General features: G+C 41.8%; 1 protein-coding gene across 4 annotated transcripts in view; it reads left to right on the top strand.

Moving 5' to 3' along the window:
* Positions 1 to 25781, top strand: part of SNCAIP (synuclein alpha interacting protein) — a 149854-nt gene that overhangs the window by 74597 nt on the left and 49476 nt on the right. For 3 of the 4 annotated variants that reach the window (XM_049707173.1, XM_012532169.3, XM_049707172.1), the window contains exons 2-3: positions 804 to 906; positions 15120 to 15192. In XM_049707173.1, the coding sequence (XP_049563130.1) occupies positions 847 to 906; positions 15120 to 15192 (133 nt within the window). In that variant the 5' untranslated portion in view covers positions 804 to 846. Of the gene's footprint in view, positions 1 to 799; positions 907 to 15119; positions 15193 to 25781 lie in introns of those variants that run through there. The other variant, XM_033423730.2, reaches the window with a different exon arrangement.

The following is a 25781-nucleotide window of genomic DNA, read 5'->3' as shown; positions in this document are numbered from 1 at the left end:
GTTCCTGACGTCTGTAGGTACCACTGCCACTGCCAATGGTGATGAGGATAAGTGATGGGAAAATGAACTGGGAGGTGATATATCTTCCTTGACAGATTTAAAGAACTGCCACAGGCAGCCCCAAGGCAAGTGCTGACTGAGGACATTCTGGCGCCTGTGTCGGGTCACTCTGGCATCGGCAGGCAAAGCTGTTAGAAGCAGGGGGCGATGCAATAACTCTGTGGTTTAAATCTCTGCTTAGATCCTTTTTCTGAGGGGGTGAACTGGAGGTTGTACTACAAATTCTGAAATATCCATTATTGTTGGTAAGTTAGTATCTGCCTTGTCCTTGTGTTATTACCGTGCAGATCCAGTATTCATTACTTCGTGCCCAGGATCCAAAGATATGCCCACATAAACATTTGAATATGGTTGTCCTAAGATTTCAAGGTTTGCTCCCCATCCTCGAAGCCCCTGCATTCACCCGAGGTGTAGTGGTGGATGTGGGCTGGGTCAATCTTAATATTGATCACAAGGGGAGAATCTGACCTGAGTTACTGCTCTGGCAAAGACAAACCGGGCACAAATGCAATACGGCGAAGGACCATGGCTGCTCCCTAGGGAGCCTCCTGGGGAGTCTGGAGGAGCTGTGCTTACTGCTTCTGGAGAGCCAAGCTGGTGACATTCAAAGGGAGGAAGTGTGCTCAAAGGCAGCCCTTGCACCCAGTGACTTCTCTCACTTTGTTTGTCTAAATATAAATGTGCTTTTTGGTTATAAAACAGCTAACCGTTTTGCTTTTCTTTTGTGCTTCTGTCGGGTCCAGGACTTTATAAGGATTTGACCTTACTCAAAATGTGCAAAGAAGAATGATGGAAGCCCCTGAATACCTTGATTTGGATGAAATTGACTTCAGTGATGACATCTCTGTAAGTATTGCTACTTGCAAGCAATGCTTTCAGGAGATTCTGCCTTCATCTATATGGGCTCCTTTCTCTGTTGTAGTCTGTATATCCTAAACTCTTCCAACCACGTTTAGAAATTGACAGCAAAAATCCTGCCGTGGCAGACAAAGTGTGGCTTGGGGGCCTGCTGGACCAGGAGTGATTCCCACTTAATTTTGTGTGAGCTTGGGTGAGAAAGACATTTAACCTCACTGGGGCTCCCCTTCCTAATCTGTTTCATTGTTGTCAAAATTATTCATTGAGTAAATTTATAAAGTGCCTGCATATGGTAGGCACCTTCGTAAATTTACTTATGTACATAATTAACCTTATCGACGTTAATCTCTTTTATATGACTGGCGGTGCCACAGCCAGCATGCTGTAGCGTTCACAAGGACACAGACTGAAGGATGGCCAAGTTATTAATTTATGAACAATAAGAGCTTCCAGTCACTGGAGCTTTCAAAACACAGGTTGGACACCTGTGGGTGGGAATACTGAGGAAGAGTCATGTGTTGATAAAGGACAGGACGGGCCGACCACTGAGGCCCTGCTTAATACTGTAATGCTGTGGGCTGATGAGCTTCTTAGTTCCCACAACGCTCACAGACTTCCTGCTGCCTCCAGCCTAACTCCTGGCAGCTATGAGTGGATGGTCTGCCTGCCCTTTGCTCAGAGCTGCTTGTGACTTACCCTGGGCCACGTGATCTCTTCCGCCAAAGGCCAACCAGCAAACCTGCTGGCCTCTCAAACCCTAGCCCAATTGCGCTGACTCACAAGACTATGTGATGAGAAGGTTGCTGTTTCTGAACTAGCTTTGTAACTTTTCTTCCCAGGACCTCCAAGGGTACACTTTCTGACCTTAGTTTCCATTGATTTCTCAGTTTTTGGTCACCACTGGCAATTGTCTCAAAAATATAAGCTTTAAGGCGCCTCTGGCAGCAGTGTTATTCTTCTAATTTACTCCTTACCTTGAAGTAAAATATGCATACTCTATGCAAGAATTGGATTCCTGGGATGCGTTTGAAGAATCACCTATTTAATGGATGAATCTTCCTACCTTTCCCTATTTGTGAATTCAGCCTTTCCCTCCTTCAGCTTCCAGACAACCTTTATTAGTCCTCATTAAGGCTAATGTGAAGTGAGTGTCATTAAGACTAATGTGAAATGAGTGGTATCTCTCTCTCTCTCTCTCTCTCTCTCTCTCACACTCTCACTCCCTTTTTAAATCACTGTGCTTGACTTGTGATGGATCAGAGCATGGTTGACTTGTGATGGATCAAACCATGGATCAGAGCATGGTTCTTTTATAACCACTCCCCTCCAGGTATTTTGAGCTGGCTGGGGAAAAGCAAGAAAAGTGAATGATGATGTGAGAGGTGGGGGTAGGGTGGAATGTGTTTCAGAAAGGGGCATATGTTATGATTATCAATTCAGGCTAGCTCTGTGAGCCTTGATAATGAAGTTGCATTTTAAGAGCATAGGCTGTGAAGGCACCAGTCCGGGCTCCAGCCTCGTTCTGACCTTTGCTGGCTGGAACACAGTAACTTCGTCTCTCTAAGATACCCACCTCATTTTTAAGATTGTTTTGAGGATTGAGTGAAATAATAATATATGGAAAGCACTTATCTTGGCACACAGTAAGTTGCTCTTAAAAATGGTAGCTTTTGTTATTATTTCAATGAATACTACAATAATATTTATATGACCAATGGTGAAGGAAGAACTCCAGGGGAAAGACCAGGCATCACGTCAAGACTTTCAAAACACACAATAGAGCAGTTATATTTACAGAAGAGTCATCTGGCAGCAGCCCTTAATTTAGATGAATTAGGAATCTCCACTTGCAAGATAATAAAATATGTTATGCAATAACCAAAGCTGTTTAGCAAATTGGGATTCAAAATTATGCAATACTTGAGCTTCTATAACCTGACCACTCAAACATAAGTAAAGATCTCCATCTGTAATTGTGTAACTGCACTCAAACGTCCCCCCTTTAAATAGATTCCTATTGTTTGTATCTTTAACCTGCATTTAAACTGAAATCAGAAAGGAAAAAAAAATGAAATTGCATAGAATTGTTAAAATAATGATAATGGTTAACATTGAGCTCTTCCCAGGGGATAGGCGTTATCTTATTTAATCCTCACAACAATCCTGTGAAGTAGGGAATATTATTATCTTCCTTTTACAGATGAGGAAACTGAGGTGTGGAGATGTTACATAACTTGTCTGGGCTCACCCACCTACTCAGAAGCACTGTCTTTGGAATATCAACTTTTAGCCCCAGTACTTGGGTTGGCTTTACCCATCACTGGGGAACATTTGGCAATACCTGGAGACATTTTTGATCGTCATACCTGGGGAGGTATTCCTGGCCTCTGGTGGGTAGAGAGCAGGGATGCGTCTAAACATCCTGCAATGCCCAAGAAAATCCCCTACAGTGAAGAATTATCGGGCCTAAAATGTGGGCAGTACAGAGGATGAGCAATCCTGGTCTATTTTAATCCACTTAAAACTAAAGAAACTCTACTTTACCTGGCAACCTCTGTAACATGGTAGATTATTTTATAATAGTTCCACTTCATCCAGATCCAACACCTTAAATGTGCCAGAATCGTATTGCTCTATATAATGTCTTCATGGGAAAAGCAGTAGGGATAACCTCTGAAATATTGAAATGATTGGTCTCAGCCTGTTTAGGTAACCTAGGAACAATAAATTTACAACTGCTTTTGGGGCTAAACGGAGACAATTCAGATGCTAACACGGGGGAAAAAAAAAAACCACGCCATTATGTGTTCAGTTTTGCTAATTCACTGGCATAAAAAGAAATGTAGTCTCCCATAAACATGCCTGTATTGTTAAGATTCTGTAAACCTCCTTTTCTGACAGCCCTTAAGCTTCTTTCCTGGTTTAGTGGCAGGAAGGGGGAAGGAAGATGCACAATACATTTGAACAAGATGTTTACAAAAAAGATACCCGAGTTTAAAACTCCTCTTCTTACTCTCCAGCGATAGCCTTTTTACATATTACAGGGTTTCCGTTTCATGATTTTCCCCTCTGGTCGTGAGCCTGGCTCTTGTTTTAATTTAAACACAAGCTGTATATTGGTACAGAAAACAGCTAGAACTGTTTTTTTTTTTTGCCTTTACCTAATGAAACAAAACACAGAAGGCAATCAAATTATTTTGAAGTTTCCCAGACTCAAAAATAATGCTCATCTTTTGCAAAATGCAGAGTTTAAACTATACATTCTTGTAACCCTGCCATCTAAAAGGGCAGAACATTGTGCAATAACTGAGGATCAGTGAAGGAGAGATGACAACACACATAAACATACGAGTTCAAAGTTGGGCTTTTCTGTCACTGCAAATGTGTTTACAGATTTCCTTCTTTATTCCTATGGAAGCCATCTCTTTCTGTCTTAAAAAAGAGAAATGCTCTGGAATATTATTTTAACATAGGGTTCTTAGTAGACATTTTTCTAATTTATTTATTTATTTATATTTATTTTTGGCTGCGTTGGGTCTTCATTGCTGCACTAACTAGAGAAAGCCTGCAAGCTTTCTTGCAGCAAGCAGGGGCTACTCTTTGTTGTGGAGCGTGGGCTCTAGGCACGCGGGCTTCAGTAGTTGTGGCTCGCGGGGTCTAGAGCACAGGCTCAGTAGTAGTGGCGCATGGGCTTAGTTGCTCTGCGGCACGTGGTATCTTCCCGGACCAAGGCTCGAACCCGTGTCCCCTGCATTGGCAGGCAGATTCTTAACCACTGTGCCACCAAGGAAGTGTCCCCTGTGATGTATTTATTTTATGAAGAGAGGCCAATTTGCTGTCCTCAAAAATAGGATTATACGCAGGACTGAATAAAGCAGAGGCAAACCACAGATCCACTGCAGCGCTCCACTCGTGAGCCATCAAATGTTGGCCATGCCATGCACCGACTGAACTCTTTAAACACTGGTCCTGTTTAAGCCTCACATCAAGTCTGCGAGGCAAGCCCTATTTTTATCCCCTGTTTGGCCGATGAAGAAATGAGGCTTAGAGAGAGAGTCTGACTTTCACAAGGTTACAGGTAGGTAAGTGGCCGAGCCAGGATTTTGATACAGAACTGTTTGACTGTGTTACTCTTTCTCTTCTGAGCAACTTGGTTGAGTAGAATCATCTCTGGACCAGTCATCTCACCCATCACTATCCCCAACTGTCATTGAAGCAATTGCAAAGTGCTTTTTGGAAGTAAGGGAGTTGGTATATAGTGTAAATAAATAAAATGAAAACAAAGTAGGAGAACTTAAGCAAGTCTCTTAATTTTATTGTTCCTCAACTTTTCCATCTGTAAAACGATAATACTGCATCTCTACCTAGCATCCTGGATTTTATGGAGAAGGTATGAAAATTTGTATATGTGTACATATGTAAACACACACACCCATAGTTATATACAGACACAAATACATGTATATGCGCATCTGTATACAAATACCTACATGTACATATAAACATGTACAGGTAAATAGACACACACACATATGTGCACACACACATAAATAGAATTAAGTGCAATGCTGTATTCCTCAGCACAGGAAATTTTGTTGCCTTTCTGTGTCACCATGACTGCGGCTTTGGTGAAAGTTGACATTTTTGGAAATTGCATAGCCTATGTTTTGTGCAAATCAAATGAGATCAAGATAAGTAAGTGTCCTTCCGCTTTATTATCCCCTTTGACCCAAGCCCTTGCAACCCAGAGTAATAGCACAGACTTATGTGGATTCATTTTCCTAAGGTGCTTAAATCACTGGTAGAAAAATAACTTCTTACAGCAAATAAATCTCACTCTCAGTGAGTTACATTTTCCCATCCCACAGACGGGGCATCTCTTGCACTAAAATACCTGACCCCCTCTGTTTTGTGTGCACTACCTTTTGCTCAAGTCATTCCACTAACACTTCCCAGATTTCATTACATTCTGACCGAGAGCTGCTTCACAGCAGTGGGAGACCTTGAGAAAGGGTGTGTAGGGCTTATCACAGTGGACTTAGATGCTGAGTTAGGGAGGGTAAAGAATACAGCTTTTGTTCCAGTCTTAGGTGTGAAAAAGACTAGAAGGATATTCAAGGTGCAGAGAACCTGGCTTGCCCCTCCTCTCTAGCAAGGGATCGGTATAAGATCCTATTATCCTTTCCTCTTTGCTTCCTAGAATGTGACCAAGACGTTTAGGTGGCCTCTGACTGCCTCCATCCCTTCTTCGCTTCGTCCCTGTCAATCAGCCCTGCCCTTCCAAGCCATCACCGTACTTACTTTAAACTTACTTATATTTAAACTTTTCTTAGTGCTTCTCAGTAGGATCTGGTTTCATCAGCTTTTCAAAATGACCCAACATTTTTCAGTATTCTTTTTGCAATATCTTGTATTCAAGTCTCAGTTACCTCTCATTGGTCCCCTCTCCAGCCTCCCCACTATCCAAAACCTCACACTTGTTCTAATATTATATATGTGTTACCATTTTCTTAATAGCTGCCAGGAAAGGAATTAGGAATAATCTAATCCAGGCAAAATGAATTGTAAATTCGTGTCCCATAACTACTCTTAGAGGCCAGGTCTAGAACCCAGGTCCTCAGACTCCGAATCTTGGACCTGACTGATATCTCTACCTGAGGTGGTAGAGAGCAACCTTATGGATAGAGTGATTTCCAAGAAGAATGAGCAGCTGCCAGATTTTTTAATTTGCTCTTCTCTCACTTTGCAGATAGCCCTGAACGTTCTCATCTTGCCCAATAGTCATGGCATTTATTAGATTGACTATGCAGTTTATTTATACAAACTATTTACCATTTATGAACAACTAGATTTTATGTCAGTCTACTCAACAGGCATGTATCCAACATTTACAGTGCACCAGGCATGGTTCTAGGCTTGGCGTGAATGACACAGACTTGTTCTGTGCTCTCACAGAGTTTACAATACCCTATGATAACAATTGAGCATATTATGAAATGCCAGATTAACTTAATAGTAGGTTACATTTAATCACAATATCAAACTCCATTCTTGACAGTCAGTCTTTATATTTTGGTAGTGATTAATTATTGGCTCACATTTAAAACCAGGCAATCATTGAGGTCAAACAAGATGTAAAGCCAGCATCTATCTGCCTTACTGTGAGATAACTTTCTTTTCTAAGTCTTTTGTAATTTTTGCCTCAATAGTTACCATTATTTTGGCTTCATTTCTAAATGCTCATTTTTGATACTTTTTAATTAAATGATAATAGTAACTAACATTTATTGAACACATACTGTGCATCAGACACTATTCCTGATGTTTTACATTATTAGCTGAAACTCTTCACAGCCACATTCTGATGTAGATACCATGAGTACCTGTTTACAGATGAAGAAACTGATGATAGACAGAGATGGAGTAACTAAGTTTAATTAGCTAGAAAATGGTGAAGCCAGGCTATAACGTGCAGTCTAGCTCTGGAATCCGTGTATGTAACCAAGGTGTTGAAAATGACTTCTGCCCAGTCCCTTGGTCAGCTGTGGCCACCCTCATTCACCCCCGTCTTTTCCCATCCATGACCACTTCTCACAGCAGGTGAGGATCATTCAGTACTATGCTCTCGTCACCTTCACCAATGTGGATCTTAATCTTTTGGCTGACTACACATATTACAATATGTGTAGCATTACGGTAGAGTCATTCCTGGCATACTCTTAATATGGTCAGAACGAATTACTGAATTTTCCCAAATACCAACCACAAGCAATGTTTTAGCATAAAAGAATTTGATGATTATTAATTTTTTAAGTACCTCTTGGAACATAGGATAAAAACAAGGAACAAGAGCAAAAATTAAATGCATTTGAAAAGAGGATTATTCACAATAATTTTCTTTAATAGAGCCTGAATGGTGGAAAGAAATATATTTAAATCAGACTGGGATACTTATATGAACATGTAGATCACCAGTATCTGTACTATGTAGAGGTGGCAGTTGAAACTGTGGGAGTCTGTAAGGTCACCTGTGAAACATGGAATGTGGAAAGGGAAGAATGTTCCAAGGAAGGAACTGTGCAGATGTATGTCCTATGAGATGAGAGGAAAAAGAGGCTGCTACAAGAGACTGGAAAGGACTTTTCGAAGATACAGGAAGAAAACTAAGGGAGATTAAAAAGAGGGGGAGGGCTGATTTAAAGAATTTAAAAAAGGAAGTGGTCCAGAGTGGGAGATAGGTCATTAGAAAGAGAAGGGTTTGAAAAGTGCCACTGGATTTTCCAGTTAAAACTCTTTAGTGGCCATAAGAAGAGCAGTGCCTGTGGGTGATAGCACAGATGGCGGGTCGTCGTGGCTGGAGGAGTGAATGCAGAGGTGAGGAAGTGGAGACAAGAACCAAGGCAGGGGCTTCCCTGGTGGCGCAGTGGTTGAGACGCGGGTTCATGCCCCGGTCCGGGAAGATCCCACATGCCGCTGAGCCTGCGCGTCCGGAGCCTGTGCTCCACAACGGGAGAGGCCACAGCAGTGAGAGGCCCGCGTACCGCAAAAAAAAAAAAAAAAAAGAACCAAGGCAGTTCTTTCAAAACAGATGGCTGTGAACCCAGGAGCAGGAAACTCCACCCACGGCCAACTGAGGAGGCAGCATGTCTTGAGGTGGCAGGGGTGCTTCTTTAATTTTATGGGATCAGAGGAGAGAGCTGAAGTTGAGAGAGTAGCTGAAGGGAAGAAAAGGGCAGAGCCTGAGTCTGAGATGGGAGAGAAGGGGATCTGAGCACAAGCTGCAAGCTAGCGTGATGAAGGCGTGCCCTGTGAGTAACCACATCCTCAGAGAAGGGAAAACAGAGCCTGATCTGTTAGGGAGGGCATGAAGTCAGGACCCCCCTTTCCTGAATTGGGAGGTCAGGCCATTGGAGAGGAGGTCACAATTTTAGGAAAGTATTGTGCTTCTGAAAAACTCACTTGAGCTGCGTGTCTTTGCTTTCACTACCAGCTTTGCGTGGACACATTTCTGTCATTTTATTGTGTGACTGTGGAGAGGCCTGCTTGAATTTTGGAAAGCTACGTGAGAAACAATGAATTTTAGTATAGTTGTTCGGATGACTGGCCTAATTGTTTCTTTTGGAAACTTAATGCGACCTAAGTTGTTTCAAAGTCTCTAGCTTGAAAAGGTGTTGGGATTCTAGTTCTTTCATTTTCTGTGGCTCATGACCATTTGAGTAATGCCTGCTTGTTCACCCGACTGGCTGCACTTCTCAGGAGCAAGGGCCAAAGCTTTTCAGTCCCGAATAGTATGTAGGGTGGTCAGAGATCCCCAAAGCCCAATGTAGAAATCACAGTCTGTTATTATGAATCCCACGCGTGTTCAAACTGTTTTGCATGGCAGAGTGACAACATTGATGTAAGCTGGGACGTGTCGGACTGTCTTACGTCATAGCAGCTCTGTGTAGTTTGTGAAGCTAAGTTTCAGTGTCTGCTCTTGGCCGTGGGTTCTCTTGGATGAGGAAAGACCAAAGAAGCCAAATAAGGTGCTGAGACAGGCTGGCTGTCCTTCCTTTCTTCCTTTCCAGTCCGAACCTGGCTCACCTCTTCCTGCCTCATCAGTTCTCACATCTTGATATACTGAGCTGCAAATCATGAGAGGCACGAAGATGAGGAACACACATGAAAAATGAGTTGAGAGAAGAGACCAGAACATTTAACATCGTTTTACAGCTTGCAAATTGACTTCACTTACATTATCTCTTATGATTATCTGTGTTTTCTAGATAAAGAAACTGAGCCCCAAAGATAGGAAATGATTTATTTGTCCAGAACTACAGAGTTAATAAATGTCAGAAGTAGGACTCGAATCCAGAGCTTCTGGCTCCAAATCCATTGTCTTTATACACAAAGCTAAGGCATCAGCCAGCATTCATGCTGTTAATATATGAGAAGTGTTTATTCTTTTAAATATAGCATGATTACATTGCTAGACTGGTAGTTATGGAATTTTCTAAGATTCGTGCTTTATAAATATTAAGTACTACCATTATTAGTATTATTATTGCCACCCAAATTATGGGCTACATAGGAGAATTCATTCAGTTCAACAAGTACCTAGTTTCTTTGGTAAATAAAATATTGTCCACACCCTCAGGAAGCAGAGAAAGAAATTATGTAAACATATAGATGAAATGTCACATGATGGATTCTTTAATGGACATATGCCCAAGATAAGGAAATAAAGAGCAGTGGTTCTTGAACTTAGCTATGCATCAGAATCACCTGAACGGTTTGTGAAAACACAGATTCCTGGGCCCTGCCCTTAAAGTTTCTGGGATGAGGCCCAAGAATGTGAATTCCTAACAAAGTTCTTAGATGGTGTTAATGCCACCGGTCTGGACACCACACTTTGGAAGCTGAGATAAGTTCCATCTGGGAGGCTCAGAGAAGATATAGTGGGGGAGCCACAAGAAATTTACTGTTACTAAAGGATGGAAAAATGAGGATGGAAAAATGTCATGGAGAAGTAGAGAAGAGGAATTACAAGGAAGCACAAGGAAATTGTTGGAATTGATAGATAGGTTCATTATATTGATTGTGATAATTTTATAGGTGTATACATATGCTGACACATTAAACTGTACACTTTAAATATGTGAAGTTTCTTTAAAGTTTATCAATTATACTTGGATAAAGATTTTTAAATAGATGAAGAACAGCAGATTCAAAAAAAAGAAGAAGAAAACCGTGGGGAGAGATGTCTGAGCTCGTGGAGGGCTGCACGTGTCATGCTAAGGCATGTGGCCTTTCTCCTACAGGCAGTGCAGAGCCACTGAAAGATCTGAAATAGAGAAGCACCCTAGTCAAATTAGCATTTTAGAAAGCTAATTAATTTTAGAGCAAGTATGGAAGCGTGGAAGAAATTGCCACTTACGACCTAAATATGAAAGAACTCCTTTGACCGTCTATAATATTATGCCCAGGGATTAATCAAATGTGTGTACAGCTTAGTATTTCAGGCAAATAGTTAATAAGTCGTTGTGTGCCATGCATATGTACAAGTCAAGGATATCATCCTTCCCGTTAGGCACTTGTGGGAGCCAGCACAGCCCAAGGGAACAACAGCCCAGCCCAAGGGAACAATACCTTGCCTTGTCTTTCACAAGGCAAGGTGCTTTTTTATCAAGGGCAGAAAAGAGTCTTTCTCTTTCTGACTTACTTCACTTAGCATGATAATCTCTAGTTGCATCCACCTAAAATGTGCCACAAATGAACCTATTTATAAAACAGAAACAGAATCATGGACGTAGGGAACAGACTGGTGGTTGCCAAGGGTATAGGGGGTGGGAGAGGGAGGAGTGGGAGTTTGGGGTTAGCAGATGCAAACTGGTATATAGAGAATGGATAAACAACAAGGTCCTACTGTACAGCACAGGGAACTGTATTTAATATCCTGTGATAAACCATCATGGAAAAGAATATGATAGCACAGGGAACTCTTCTCAATGCTCTGTGGTGACCTAAATGGGAAGGAAATCCGAGGAAGAGGGGATATATGTATGTGTGTGGCGATTCACTTTGCTGCACAGCAAGAACTAACACAACATTGTAAGCAACTATACTCCAATTAAAAAAAAAAAAGAGGAAAATTTATACGCAGATACCCAGGGAGAATGCTATGTGATGATAGAGGCAGAGATTGGACTGGTGTGTCTACAAGTCAAGGAAAACCAAGGATTGCTGACAACCACACAAAGCTAGAAGAGGCAAGGAAACCTTCTTCCCTAGTGCCCTCAGAGGGAGAATGGCCCTACAGACACTTTGACTTTGGCGTTCTAGCCTCCAGAATTGTGAGGGAATAAATTTCTTTTCTCTTAAAAAAAAAAAAGGAATATGAAAAAGAATGTGTGTGTGTGTGTGTGTGTGTGTGTGTGTGTGTGTGTAACTGAGTCACTTTGCTGTAAGCAGTAATTAACACAACATTGTAAATCAACTGTACTTCAATTAAAAATTTAATTAATTAATTAAAAAAGAAAGGTCAGTAAGGGCTGAAGCAGTCAGCCAGGGTTTCACAGAAAATGCAGAACTCAAGCTGGCCTTGCAGAGCAGTGGCATTTGCCTGGCCGGAGGAAGGCATTGCAGGCAAGGAGGCCCCCGGAGTAAAGGAACTGAAGGGGAACTGAACTTTGAATGCACAGGGACATTGAAGAAGCAGAGACAACTGTTCAACCTTTGGCAGGGGCTTTTCTTGAGGCATGATGGAGGAGTGGAAAAGAAGTTTGGATCAAAAAGGGTGTTTCCACTGAAAGATGTTTAGAAAAAGAATAAATTAGAGAGCAACATAGAGGTAGGAAATATAATACTTCTCAGCCATCTGCAAGCCCCTCTCCTCTCTTATCACCCAAGGATAACAGGAATCAAGGGAACAGAATATAAAGGCTTGGGTTGGGATCAAGAGACAGGGAAGGTACATGGGTCTTTGGTTCTGTTAAGGCTAAAATAACAGTAGTTGCTACCCTGGGAGCTGGCCATTGTCCTGAGAATGCAGTGGGCTGGCGACCTCACAGCTCCTTATAAAAGGCCATCTGTCCTGTGAACTGGAATGAAGGCCTGGGAAGTCTTCCCTTTCAGCTCCCAGATGGTATCACAATGCACTTGTGAAAGAGACTTCCTGGGTCATTTGCTTAATATGAAAACTTTTTGCGTGTTTGTTTTGTGAATTGTGTGTTTCCACTGTATCGCTTCATATCACAACTTAACCATCTATACAGCACTCTCTTAAGCTTTATCTTCTATGCAAAGAGCAGTGTACTTGCTGAAAGAAATCTACAAATTGATTTTTTTTCTTGTGTGTCCTTGTAAAGAATGGTAGATTTGTTCACAGTGTAGACTGGAGTCATTGTTGAATTTGACATTCCATATACCCTTACAGTTATCCAAAACTGATTTTCTGGCCTACACATCATCTTTTTCTTAGATTATTATACTTTTTATTTCCCTGACCAGGAGCAGCACCTGACTTTATCTTCAATGGCATTATTCCCAAATTACTAACATGAATGCCCGCACAAAAGTGGCTTCCTGTGTGACCATGGATCAAGAGGCAGAGCTGCCAGGTGTGATGCAGGTTGAGGCAGCGGATGGGGCTCAGCCAGGCTAGTCTCTGCCTGGAGCTCAGTCCCTACACCAACCAGGCAGCCTGGGTTGTTCAAATTTAAACCTCATCAAATTAAAAGTGATTGCATACTGTGTACCTTTGAGGTCACATTGGAGGAGCTGAAGGTGAAGCTAATAAATTGTAGATTGTGACATGTCTGACTTTGGGGTGGGAGGTGACAGGATGCATGTGGCTGGAAATGCAGATAGCAGCATACCCGGTTTAGTCAAGTACATATCATTAAGCCCACTGAGCAACTTATTGAACTTATCATTAACTATATTTAAGCACAATCAATCTGAAATTTCCTCTTTCTAAAATTTTGCCTTGGAAGAAAAGGAAAAAAAAAAAAAAAGGAACGAGGGTAAGACTTTGCCAAAGGGTGCTTTCATGGGGCACATGGCAACCAAAACAAAAGGCCCAATTTTAATTGAATTACAAACTGTGTAATTATTTAACCTGTACCAGCTGGTCTCAAGAAGCTACCAGATTTCCTTAGAGAGTTTGTACTTGGCCAGAAACATAAGGTAACTTATTAGGAACAAGAAAAATGCCTTCTATACCTATGTTACCTGCCCCCCACTCCCAAAGAGCATAATATAAAAGGGGAATAAAATCCTTGGAGTTCATTTTTGGCTTAAGAGGCAGTTCTCCCGCCCTCGAGTATGTGAATGCGTTTTGCTAAAGCACCTGTAGTCTCTGAAGAATGGCTGACATAAACAGGATGTTATTGCATCAGACAGGTAAGAGTAATTTCTCTAATTAGTCATCTGAGATTTCATTTTTCACTTGGAAGTACTGGAAATTTAATTTGTTTGTGATGTGCAGTTGGTGAACTGACAGTAGGTCCAACTGCGCCTCTCTCTGTCTTGCTGTCCTGATGCTGGGTGGAAAGCACGGGGGTGGGGCATGTGGGATGGTCTCAGTGTAGACACTTCGCTTCATCTGTCAACATCAAGCTAACTAAAGCACCTTCGTATTGACAAATGTGTCCTAATTACACATTCCTCACTTGTAATGCTAGAATAATCCTAATGAGTTTCCCATGATCATTTTTCTTTTAGATTAAATGTTTTTTCTCAATCCCCTTTCCACTTTTGTAACAGTGAAGTCATTCGGAATCCATGCTCATTTACATAAGAGCATTGTTTCATAAAGGTACAGAGCAAACTATTTTTAGAAAGCTGTATTTTATGAATTAAAGTATGATCGAAGACAGGACCTGACTTGGCCTTTGATTAAAGACAGAGTTCATCCTATTTATTTTGTTTTAAAACACGCTTCTCCAAAGAAAGCTTGATTGGGATCAAACTTCGTCCCCATACATCATAGTTATTGATTTTAAATTTGTTGTTGCTCTGCTGATTTTATGCCCCTTTATGTCATAATTTGTTATCCTGATAGCCGGCCCCTGAGTTGGTGCTGGGACTGAGCCTGCAAGGTGGTTTCTTTCAATTCAGACTAATCTATCCATGAAACAGATGAGCTTTCAAACACAGAACCATTCTCTTCTCACTTTTCATAGCATTATCCTGGTATTTCCCATGGAGATTACAGTAAAATTTGTGGCAAGTAGCAACATTAGGGACATTTCTGTAGTCCAGGAGATACAGCTCCTGGCTGCCCTGGATGCTGCAGGAAGCTGGGGGCTCCTCCTCTTGGCTTTTTTTTTTTTTTTTCCACACATAGATTCACTCTTAGGATTCAGAAAGCAAATATTGTGGCCATCTTCTGGAAAATGTCAAGGACAGAAAATCCTTCCATCTTGTACAAGTAGCAGAAGAGGTAGAATGTCTGCTGGATACACCCCACCTTATTTGTTAAAGGACTGTCCAGCCCTCTTTTTAATCTGCATCTCCTTACACGCTTATAGGTAGAGTCTGGGATGCTACCAGATCACCAAGCAGCCCATTTAGGGTAAAATTAGATAGACTTTCTAGAGAGATGTGTTGTACTCAAGTATCCCTTCTTGTGTTTTGATTTTCTGGCCAATTGAGTGAATGTAATGCTCTTATTTTGAATTGCTACTTTACACTTTTTCCTCCTCTGGCTTCCCATTCAGTATTCAGTCACGTCACTCAAGACCATCCCGGAACTGTGCCGAAGATGTGATTCGCAAAACGAAGACAGATCAGGTAAGTTTTGCTCCCCGCCTCTTCTCCTTATTCTGCCTTTTAGAGTGTGGGGGGGACTCCTCCTGGCATCCCTTCCCCCTCACATTGGTTGCTCCTGCTTTCTGTTTTCTTTTTCTTTTATGGCTTCTCCACTTACCCCCGACCCTCAACAAACAGATGTTAGGTCATCCTCCAAGGACTAACCGGACAGGGAGGCCCTAATGAGGACTCAGCTGTTTACAAATAAATGTAGGCGATCATCGCGGCAGCTCCAAACCACAGTATACGCAGCAATTTACTGCAAACCCGAGAAACCATTGGTGACAAAACATAATTATGCAGGCGCCAATGAAAAAATGTTGGATGCATTTACTACCCATATGGCAAGGACCAGCTTGGGGGATGGTGCTTTGCCAAAGTCTGAAACCCTATCAGGGATGCGACATGATAGAATCTGCAGTAAGGCATACTGTAACAGTTAAGATTAAAGCAAAGCTTTGGAGTTTAATAGTGTAAACTAAACAGAGAATTATGGCGTATAGATGAAAACCAGCTGGCTGACCTTTTCTCCCTGCACACCCCCGACCCTTGACAAAAAAAGTACATTCAGGGTTGTTTTTCCCTCTGTAAATCAAATCAAGCCTCTCTGCTTTTCTCTCTGTGATGGGCAAAAATGAAAATAAAAAAGGATATTGATGGGAATGATACCATAGCATTAAACTGTGAAATGATGTTTATTATTTTTCCAAGTAATTACTCTAAGGCATCACCATTAACCTTGCCAAAGCTGGACCTCTGATAGTAACTAGAATCCTGAGAACCACGGATGATGGAAGACTTAAGATAACCCTAGAATTATGTGTATTGTGTTTGAAAATAAATAGATCGTCCTTACCTATGCAGCTGCTAGAACTCTAGGCCTTTCGAACTGCAAGGACTGTGCAAAGCTAATTTACTTTTCTCTTGGGACGTTTGTTTTCTTTCAACATTTTGTTTAGATGAGATGGGGAAAATAATTAGTCTATCTAGGTTTGTTTATCTCTGTTTTTTTGGTTTTTTTTTTTTTTTTGTATGAGTGAAAGTAATGCTTCAATGTTTGGGTCAGAAACATCACAGAAGATATTTGAAGTTCAAATAAAAGTTTTCATTTACCTCCATTTAAACAAAATTTTTCTTATTTCAAATGCACTCAAGTACCTATGGGGTTAACAGAGGCTTTGGCCATAAGGCTTATCAGGATGTGCCTCCTTAAAAGGCATCACCAGGTTCAAAGTTAAACCTCTGTGATCAGTGACAAGGGCAGCAGACGCAGTGGACGGGGCCCCGGCCTCAGAGTCGGAAGACCTCTGTCTGAGTCAGCATTCAGACATCTATCGGTTATACGACCCTGAGCCTGTGACTCATTATCTATAAAATAAAAAAGAAACTTGTTCTGCCAATGTTGCCAGGCTACTGTTAGGATCAAAATTAGGTGATGTATCCGAAGGTACTTTGTAGATACAAGATTTTCTTTCTTCTTTTTTTTTTTTTTTTTTTAATTGGAGATGGGGCAAGAGAGAAGACATAATAGCAGACACTTCAGTAGTGCTTAACGTGCTAGGTATTGCTGTAAGCCCTTTACTCGTATTAACTCAATTAATCCTAAAATCCTTGTGAGCTAAGTATTGTACTCTTAAGATGTTTATATTATATAGATGGGCAAACTGAGGCACAGAGCAGAGAGGTAAATTATCTCACCCAGTGTCACACAGCAGTTACATTACAGAGCTGGGATCCAAACCCCAGGAAGTTTGCCTCTAGAGTCTGTTGTCTTATCCATTACATATACTGTCATATAGCTAGACTTAGGGATAGTAATTTAATTTTAAGATATTTTCCTTTTAAAACTTTAAAAGCTAGCATTTTCCCTCACCGATGAAGTGGAACATTTCTTTTCTCTGTTAAATAGCTTCTCTTGCTTACCAAGTTAAGTGAATTAACCGAAGCTTTTAAAAAGAATTTTCCTGGGGCTGGTTTATTCCATTTTCTCCAGGTCTTGTGACTTGTAGTCAATTCCACAGTAGGTGATGTTAGACATTTCTTCTGTGGTTGAGAAGGAGGCCAGTTTCAAGTTCAGAAGCATTTAAACTCACCCAGAGCAAATATCCAGTGCTCAAGGTAATCACCAATAATTAGACCTGACAGGAAATGGATATATGAGGGAAAGACTCAGGCCTCTTTAATGGAATCACATGTACACCTCCAATTTGATGGACCATTTGGAGGTTGGTAAACCGCTTTCTAATAGAGCAAGAGGGATCCTAGAAAAAGGAACACATGAAAAATCAATCTCTCCAAAGCACCGCTGTAGAATTATCTATGAGCCGCTTTGAAAGAAATCTCAACATAGTAAAGTTTTCACTCTCCATTTCTGAAAATATTGAGGCAATCTCAGTTAGTTTCATGGGCATGCAGATGTGGAAATAACCCTCCACCCCCACCGCATCCCCTTAGTCTTTCCTGTTTCAACAACCTAGGAGGAGTTTGCTCCAGGATCACTTGCACAGTTTCCATCTTTATGGTAGTCTTTTCGAACAGGTGGTGGCACAAGACACATTGGCTTCTGAGAAGGGTCCACATCTTCTTCTGGATGGGGCACCCTCTGGGGGAACTTTTCCCTAAACCTCCTGTGACTTAGAACATACTCCACCGGGTAAAGATGTGTCTCTTGACCTTTCTAAAGTTTGTTAGGCACTTTCTGTCTTCTGTAGGTTGTCAAATGTTAACACCCATCCTGTACTAACATGTCTTTGACTAGATAGATGTTCTTGGACCCAGTTGTTCTTTTATTTATTCATTCCTCAAATAACTTTTGTGTTTTCTGTCCTATGCACGCACTGAAGACAGGGTAACAAGCAAGGTGTAGACAAGGCCCTGTTCTCAACAGCACTTACATTCTGCGGGGTGACAGACAAAAGGCAGGCAAATGAAGATGTAAACCAGGATTTTCCAGGTAGTGATAAGAGGTGACATGAGGCATGTGATAGAGTAACTTACAGTGGATGGGGAAGGAGGGGGGTTTGGGGGATCAGGGAGCATTCTTAGGGCCCAGCCATGGGAAAGCCAGTGAGGAACAGTGAAGGCAAGCGCAGCGCCCCTGAGTCAGAAATGAGCTTAGCATGGATGAGGAAGAAAAGGAAGACCAATGTGGCTGCATGGGACAATCAAAATGAGGATGAGGCCAGGGGGCCGGTCAGGGTCAGACTCTACAGGGCCCTGAGGGTCATGGTACGCAGAGTTCAGATCTTACTCTAAGTTCTGTGAAGAGCGCTGACGGCAGGATCCCAATTTTTCTAAAATCCCATTACCTGGAAAGAAGCCGAAAATCATAACTCTCAGTAGAAGAAGGGACCCTAAAAATCATCTCGTTTAAGAGGGAGAGAAAGTGAGAAAGTGCAAATAATAAAAGCAGAAGGGTACGGTGTTGACAGGGGATGAATGTGGGTAAAGGGTATACAGGTGTTCTTTGTACTGTTTTCATTCTTTCAACTATTCTATACATTTAAATGAAAATGTTTTAATTATAAGTGAATTTTTAAAGGCCAATAATAATAATAATGTAGTCCAAAGTCCATCAGATCTTGGAGTGACTCTTATCATCCTGATGGGGTCATCAGCCTGTACTTTGTCATGCGAGTGACAGGGAGCTCACAGTCTCACAAAGCTGCGTATTCATAAAGGTTCATTTTTGTTCAGCCAAAATCAGCGTCCCTCAAATGTCCATCCCTTACACCTGGCTTTTTCCTAGGGAACCTTAGAGAAGGACAGTTTCTCCTGGGCGAGGGTGCCACTGAGTGTTTGGAGGTGGCAGTCACCCTTGGTTTTGTCTTCTCCAAACTAAAATTTCCCTCCACAGTTTTGAGTGTATCCCGCTCATGCTTCTTGCTTTCTTGCGGCTGTCGCATTTACCAGCATCCCTCTTAAAAGTGGCGCACCCAGAACTCCACCCGAGGTTGCTCCCCGTAGGGTCTGATCAGAACCTGTCAACCACACAGATCCACCTCAGGACTTAGCACACACACCTTTCCTGCCTTCGCTCTTGGGCTACAAAGACAAGACTGGTGCCTCCCCTTCCTGCCTGTTATTTTTAAAGTGTTCTGAGAGGAACAGGAGTGCAAATGAGCCCAGTTGTTGGCCCTTGGGAGCCTCTCTATGAGACGTAGAGCCTAGGGCTCACCCACTTCATCCCTGGGCCCTGGGTCAGCTCCACAGTGGGCTCTGAGAAAGGCAGATGACAGCAGGGTGTTTTGTCAGAGGCCTGGGGCAGCATTCCTGCACCTTCCACTCGCTCACTGACGCCCACGAGTCTGCCCTGGGAGTGCCCTTCCTTTAGCCAAAAGCACGGATTCCTATTAAAATCTGTATTTCCCCTGACAAGGATAATATTTTAAACTCTTTGCCATCAATTACACTACACTATGCCTAAACTGAATTTTTGTGAGAAAAAGAAGTTTTGAAAACAAGTGTGAAGGACTTGCAGATACCATAGGAAGGCAGGAGAGAGGGGAAGAACTAGGAATTAGAAGCTTGAGAACAAACTTTGCTGGTGCTTAGAGCTGCACAGGTGCTACTGAGATCTCCCAGTTACTTCTTACGTGCTCAGCATACCAGGCATTAGGCCAGGTCTTCTGTGCACAGCTTATTTGTCCTCAAAATAATTCTCTGAGGGAGGACCATTATTATACCCATTTTATGGATGAGGAGACTGAGGCCCACAGAAGGCAAATAATTTGTCCAGAGTTCTGCATTTGAAAGCAGTTCTGCTGACCACAGAGTCCCTATGAAGTTGAGCAACTGAAGTGCAGTTGTAGTCCAAGGAACCACGCATGGCTAGTGGAGTGGGGCAAGGATTAGCATTAGGGAAGTTACAGGTGAAAAATTTGCACCTCTAAAAGGGTGTTATTTATGAAATGTTGGCATGTTTTCTCTGCTTAATCCCTGCTCCTCATGTAGGAAAGGAGGACAGCATGAGGCAGGGCGTGTTAACTCTGCTCTATATTTTCTCCGTATGAGGACTAAATACGTATGAGGACTAACACTAAATCGACATATGGTATTCAAATCAAACATATTCAATTTCATTGACTTCGAGCTTCTTTTAATTAATTGGACATTCAGATACACATTTGTTTCAATTCATGGTGCTTTAAATGTCTTCATTCTTTCAGAATATGTATCTGCTCAGCTCATTGTATAATTTTCTTATGAAAGAAAGCATATAAATATTAATGCAGCTTTGCATCTAAGAACTTAGATGCGTTGAGGTTGGGAAACTCGGTTATGTAACAGTTATAAATGGCCCTGGAGTGTGTTTGAGAAGAGATCCTGAAGGGTTTTCAGTACCTAAATAGTAGAGAAGATCACTTGTCTGACAGTGAGTAAAGGAAAATCATACTTTTTTTTCTGAAAATCATACTTTTTAAACTCAGTATCTGGTAAAAGCTGTTTTGGATGTATATTTAGAAACATTGCAGATTTGCTATACTTTTAGCCCTGTGCCTGCAAATTTTGTGATAAACTCTGAAAATGTATGGTTTTCTAAGATTTACAAGGATTTTGGCCAACACCGAAAATAATACATTGACATGAAATTTATCCTATTGACGCTGCTGTGACATAGCTGATGATGCTAAATATACAAACCTCCTGTTTCCAATTTTATTAAGGTTTCATGCTAAAAGCATGGAAGTTGGTATAGCAGTTTAAATTGAAAAGCCTGCTGATTAATCCATTTCACATGATCTAATATAAAATGGACTCAAAGATTCAGGAAACACATTTGCTAAGATCTCAATCAAGAAAATGAACACTTCACCCTGATGCAGCAAAGAATCTAACATTTATGACAAAAACCTATTTAACTGAAGTAAAAATTTACATACAGTAAAGCATGTAGATGAGAATGTTAGTCAAATAAGTATTTTTGCTTTTTCTTTAACAAAATTATAATTATAAAGGTGACATAATTCATTTTTTTAAAATAGTAAAAACTACAATTAACCATGCTACCAAAACAAAATTGCTGTATTTCTTTCTAGTATTTTTTTCATGAGGCATATTTTTTGTACGGTTGTCATCATAACATAAGGGCAAATTTTTTTTTAATTTATTTTTTTAACATCTTTATTGGGGTATAATTGCTTTACAATGGTGTGTTAGTTTCTGCTTTATAACAAAGTGAATCAGTTATACATATACATATGTTCCCATATCTCTTCCCTCTTGCATCTCCCTCCCTCCCACTTCCCTATCCCATCCCTCCAGGTGGTCACAAAGCACTGGGCTGATATCCCTGTGCTATGCGGCTGCTTCCCACTATCTATCTACCTTACGTTTGGTAGTGTATACATGTCCCTGCCTCTCTCTCGCTTTGTCACAGCTCACCCTTCCCCCTCCCCATATCCTCAAGTCCGTTCTCCAGTAGGTCTGTGTCTTTTTTCCTGTCTTAGGGCAAATTTTTTTTTTAAACATCTTTATTGGAGTATAATGGTTTTACAATGGTGTGTTAGTTTCTTCTTTATAACAAAGTGAATCAGCTATACATATACATATATCCCCGTATCTCCTCCCTCTTGCGTCTCCCTCTCACCCTCCCTGTCCCACCTAGGTGGTCACAAAGCACAGAGCTGATCTCCCTGTGCTATGCGGTTGCTTCCCACTAGCTAGCTATTTTACATTTGGTAGTGTATATATGTCCATGCCACTCTCTCACTTCGTCTGCTTACCCTTCCCCCTCCCCATGTCCTCAAGTCCATTCTCTATATCTGCGTCTTTATTCCTATCCTGCCCCTAGGTTCTTCATAACCACTTTTTTTTTCTTCTTCTTAGATTCCATATACATGTGTTAGCATACGGTATTTGTTTTTCTCTTTCTGACTTACTTCACTCTGTATGACAGACTCTAGGTCCAGCCGCCTCACTACAAATAACTCAATTTCGTTTCTTCTTATGGCTGAGTAATATTCCATTGTATATATGTGCCACATCTTCTTTATCCATTCATCTGTCGATGGACACTTAGGTTGCTTCCGTGTCCTGGCTATTGTAAATAGAGCTGCAATGAACATTGTGGTACATGACTCTTTTTGAATTATGGTTTTCTCAGGGTGTATGCCCAGTAGTGGGATTGCAGGGTCATAGGGTAGTTCTATTTTTCGTTTTCATAAGGGCAGTTTTATCCACTGCTTTTTTCTGCCGTTGCAGAATGTGTATGGCCAACGCTTTGAATGAACCACAGAACTTAGGAAAGCGGATCTGCCCCCTCTGTCTGCTTTTAATCCATTAACATTTTGCTTATGTCTCTGAAAGAAAGGATATGAAGTCAATGCAGGGAAAGATAGGAGCAGGGGGTGATAGAAAAATTAAAAATAAAACTCTAGTAGTGTCAAAAATAATGTAAAGGGCTGGCAGTGGCAGAGCTTAAATACAGTGCATCTTTGTCCCCTCTTCTCTCCTTGAACATTTCTTCTTTTCTTTTTTTAACATCTTTATTGGAGTATAATTGCTTTACAATGGTGTGTTAGTTTCTGCTTTATAACAAAGTGAATCAGTTATAAATATACACATGTCCCCATATCTCTTCCCTCTTGCATCTCCCTCCCTCCTACCCTCCCTTATCCCACCCCTCTAGGTGGTCACAAAGCACTGAGCTGATCTAAGTCCCCTAGCTCCCTGACTTTCTGGAAGGTTGTAGAGTTAACAAAGTCAGGAATGAGGCAGTACTAGAGGGAGAGAAAACTCTGGGGAAGAGACCCAGTCTCCTTTCCCATGTTTTGGTTTTATTGGACTCTAAGAAACATACCTCCCCCCTCAAAACTGGTGGGGAAATCTCTTGGTAGAAATGAGTTCAAGGGAATCGGCAGTAAGGAAGGATGAGAACTCAGAAGTAGAGAGAAAAGCATCATGGAGGCAGGAAGGGGAAGAAATGAAACACAGGGACAAGGAAAAACCGGTACGGAAGCAAAGTGCCTTTCACCTTGTGCGGCCCCACAGTGACTTCCTTCTCAGAAGTCAATCCTGTCATTAGGGAGAAGCGGTTTTCCCTGCCCCATGTTCCCAATCAAGGCAACAGTAGGATTGGAGAGAGGGAGGGTTGTTACTGGTTTTGGATCTTCATAGAGTCTCTGAGAGCACCCCACTTCCTGCTGAAAGTGTATCCTTTTTCTTTTGTCTCCCAGTGGGCAGTTTCTTTCCATTTAAAATGAGCACACTTTGTCCACATACCTTCTTTGCCCTGACTCTTCCCCTAAAAAAAAAATCACTAAAAAACTCAAGTAATAGAAACAGAATCCTAGAATCTCATAGTTGAAGGATCCTCGGAGAGAGTAAAGAATCATCTCCAAAAGTCCAGACCCTTCTGTGGCATCGATTGTTCAGGCCCTTGCATTTCACAGTGCACTCCGAGACCGCAACCAGCACCACCAGCATCACTGGGAAGCCTGTTAGAAATGCAGACCCTGAGGCCTTACTCCAGACTCCAGAATCAGAATCTGTATCTTGACAAGCTCTCCAGGTGACTCATTTGTGTATATTCGAGTTTGAGAAGTGCTGACTTAGGCCACCTTTGGTGCTAATCCGTCGTCCCTGATGAGGTATCATGTCACTCTGTGCTCAGAATCAACCAATAGTTCCCCGAGATGGTTCTCAAGATACACAGTGGGAAACTCTCTTAGTGGGAAACTCTTACGTGGTCTTCAAGCACTCTTCTCCTGGGTCAGCAAGCTTCCTCGCATGTCGCTCTCCTCCTGCTTTCTGCCTGCCAGTCTCATCAAGGGACCTCCTTAGGTTCCTCAGATGTGCCGTGTTCTCTCACGTGACACGTCCTTCTCTCCTTTTGCCTTCTCTCCTTTTGCCTCCAAGGTCATCTCCTCACAGCCCTTCACCCTACTCCCGCTGTTCAGTAGAAATGTAGTGTAGGCCGTTTCCGTAATTTAAACTTCTTCTAGTAGTCATATGAAAAAATATAAGTAGATGAGATTAATTTAATAATACCTTATATTTATCCCAATAAATCAAAACTATTTGCACTTTGATATGTACCACCAGCCACATTTTAAGTGCCTAATAGCCACAGGTGTCTAGTGGTTCCTATTTGGACAGTGCAAGCCTAGATTATATTAGAACCCCTCTCCCAACTTACTATATTATCTCCCAGCTCCCTGTACTTTTCCACCTCTTTAAATATCTGTGTTTTAAAAATTATTGGTAATGTAGTTTAATATCAGTTTTCTCTAGTAGACTAAATAAAATCTCTTTTGGGTAATTTGGTTCATTATGGTATCTCCAGTGCCTACTGCTGGTGCTACATACACATCTGAGGTAGGATGGATGATTGAGTGTGTAAAGAGGTGAAAAGGAAGCCGACTTCTTTGGGTTTTGTATCATAATTGAGCTTTGGGACAGCTGCTTTGCTTCTCTTCATTTGGTTTGACACTTTGATATTCTCTGGATATTTGATTCCTCTTTTATCTGCACCATACAAACACTCTCTAATTATTTCCTGTCTTAAAAAACGAGCAACCAATACTGCTCTGGTGGCTCCACCCTAATTCTCTGCTCCTTTTTCTTCCCACCCCAGGCCCCACTTATAGCCAACATGCTTTAGAGAGTTAACGGAACCTCGATCTGTAGTCCTCCACCCCCTGTTCACCTTAAATATCTCCAGTGTGGCTTCCACCTCTTTTGGGAAGGTCAGAACTTCCAGTTGGTCAAATCCGTTGACACTGATGTTCTCATCTTGCTTGGCATTGCTGTGTTATTTGAGGCTATGGGCCGTGCCTTTCTGGAAACGTTCTCCTCCCATGGCTTTGTGATACCACCTCACTCCTTGTTTTTCTTCTAACACTCTGACATCTCCTTAGTCTCTTTTGCAACTCCTCTCCTTTCTCTACTTGACCTTTACGTATCCAAGTGGTATGGAAGTATTCAGTAGGATCCTTTCTCCTCTCAATCTCTAAGTCTCTCTGGGTTGATAGCTCATTCGTTCTCACGGCTTCAGATGCCCCCTACTTGCTGCTGCTACTCGCCTCATCACTCTAGCCTCCTAATTAATGACCCACTCGATATCTCCATTGGATGCCTTGTGGAATTATGAAGAGGAATTCTTGAATCCCCATCCCCAACCTGTTCCTCCTCAGACCCCCCTCAGCTATCAGCACTCAGTTTACTGAAACATCCACTCTGTGGCCGAAGCCAGGATTCTGCCTCTCCCTCATTTCCACCTCCATCTATCAGCAGGTCCTGAGTCGTCTGTGCTCAAAGCCTATGCCCATCTGTCCACTTATCTCCATCTCAACAGCCCCCAGCCAGGTCGGGCCACCTTTATGTTTCATTGGGTTAACAACCATGAACTAATACTTTGACTTCTTTCTTCACCATCAATCCTTGCCACCCCGTATTTCCCCCAGAGGAGGCACAAGGATATATTTTTAAATGTAAAGCAGAGCATTTCATTCTCTGTGAAGCCCCCCTAAGAATACCCCATTTCACTTAAAATATAACCCAAACTCCTTTCTGTGGTCCATAAAACCCTCAAGTGAGTTGGCCCCTGACAGCCTCCCCCAACTTCATCT

This window comes from Orcinus orca, chromosome 3, assembly GCF_937001465.1.
Source record: "Orcinus orca chromosome 3, mOrcOrc1.1, whole genome shotgun sequence".
Classification (NCBI taxonomy): domain Eukaryota; kingdom Metazoa; phylum Chordata; class Mammalia; order Artiodactyla; family Delphinidae; genus Orcinus; species Orcinus orca.
This window is presented reverse-complemented; position numbering and strand designations above follow the sequence as displayed.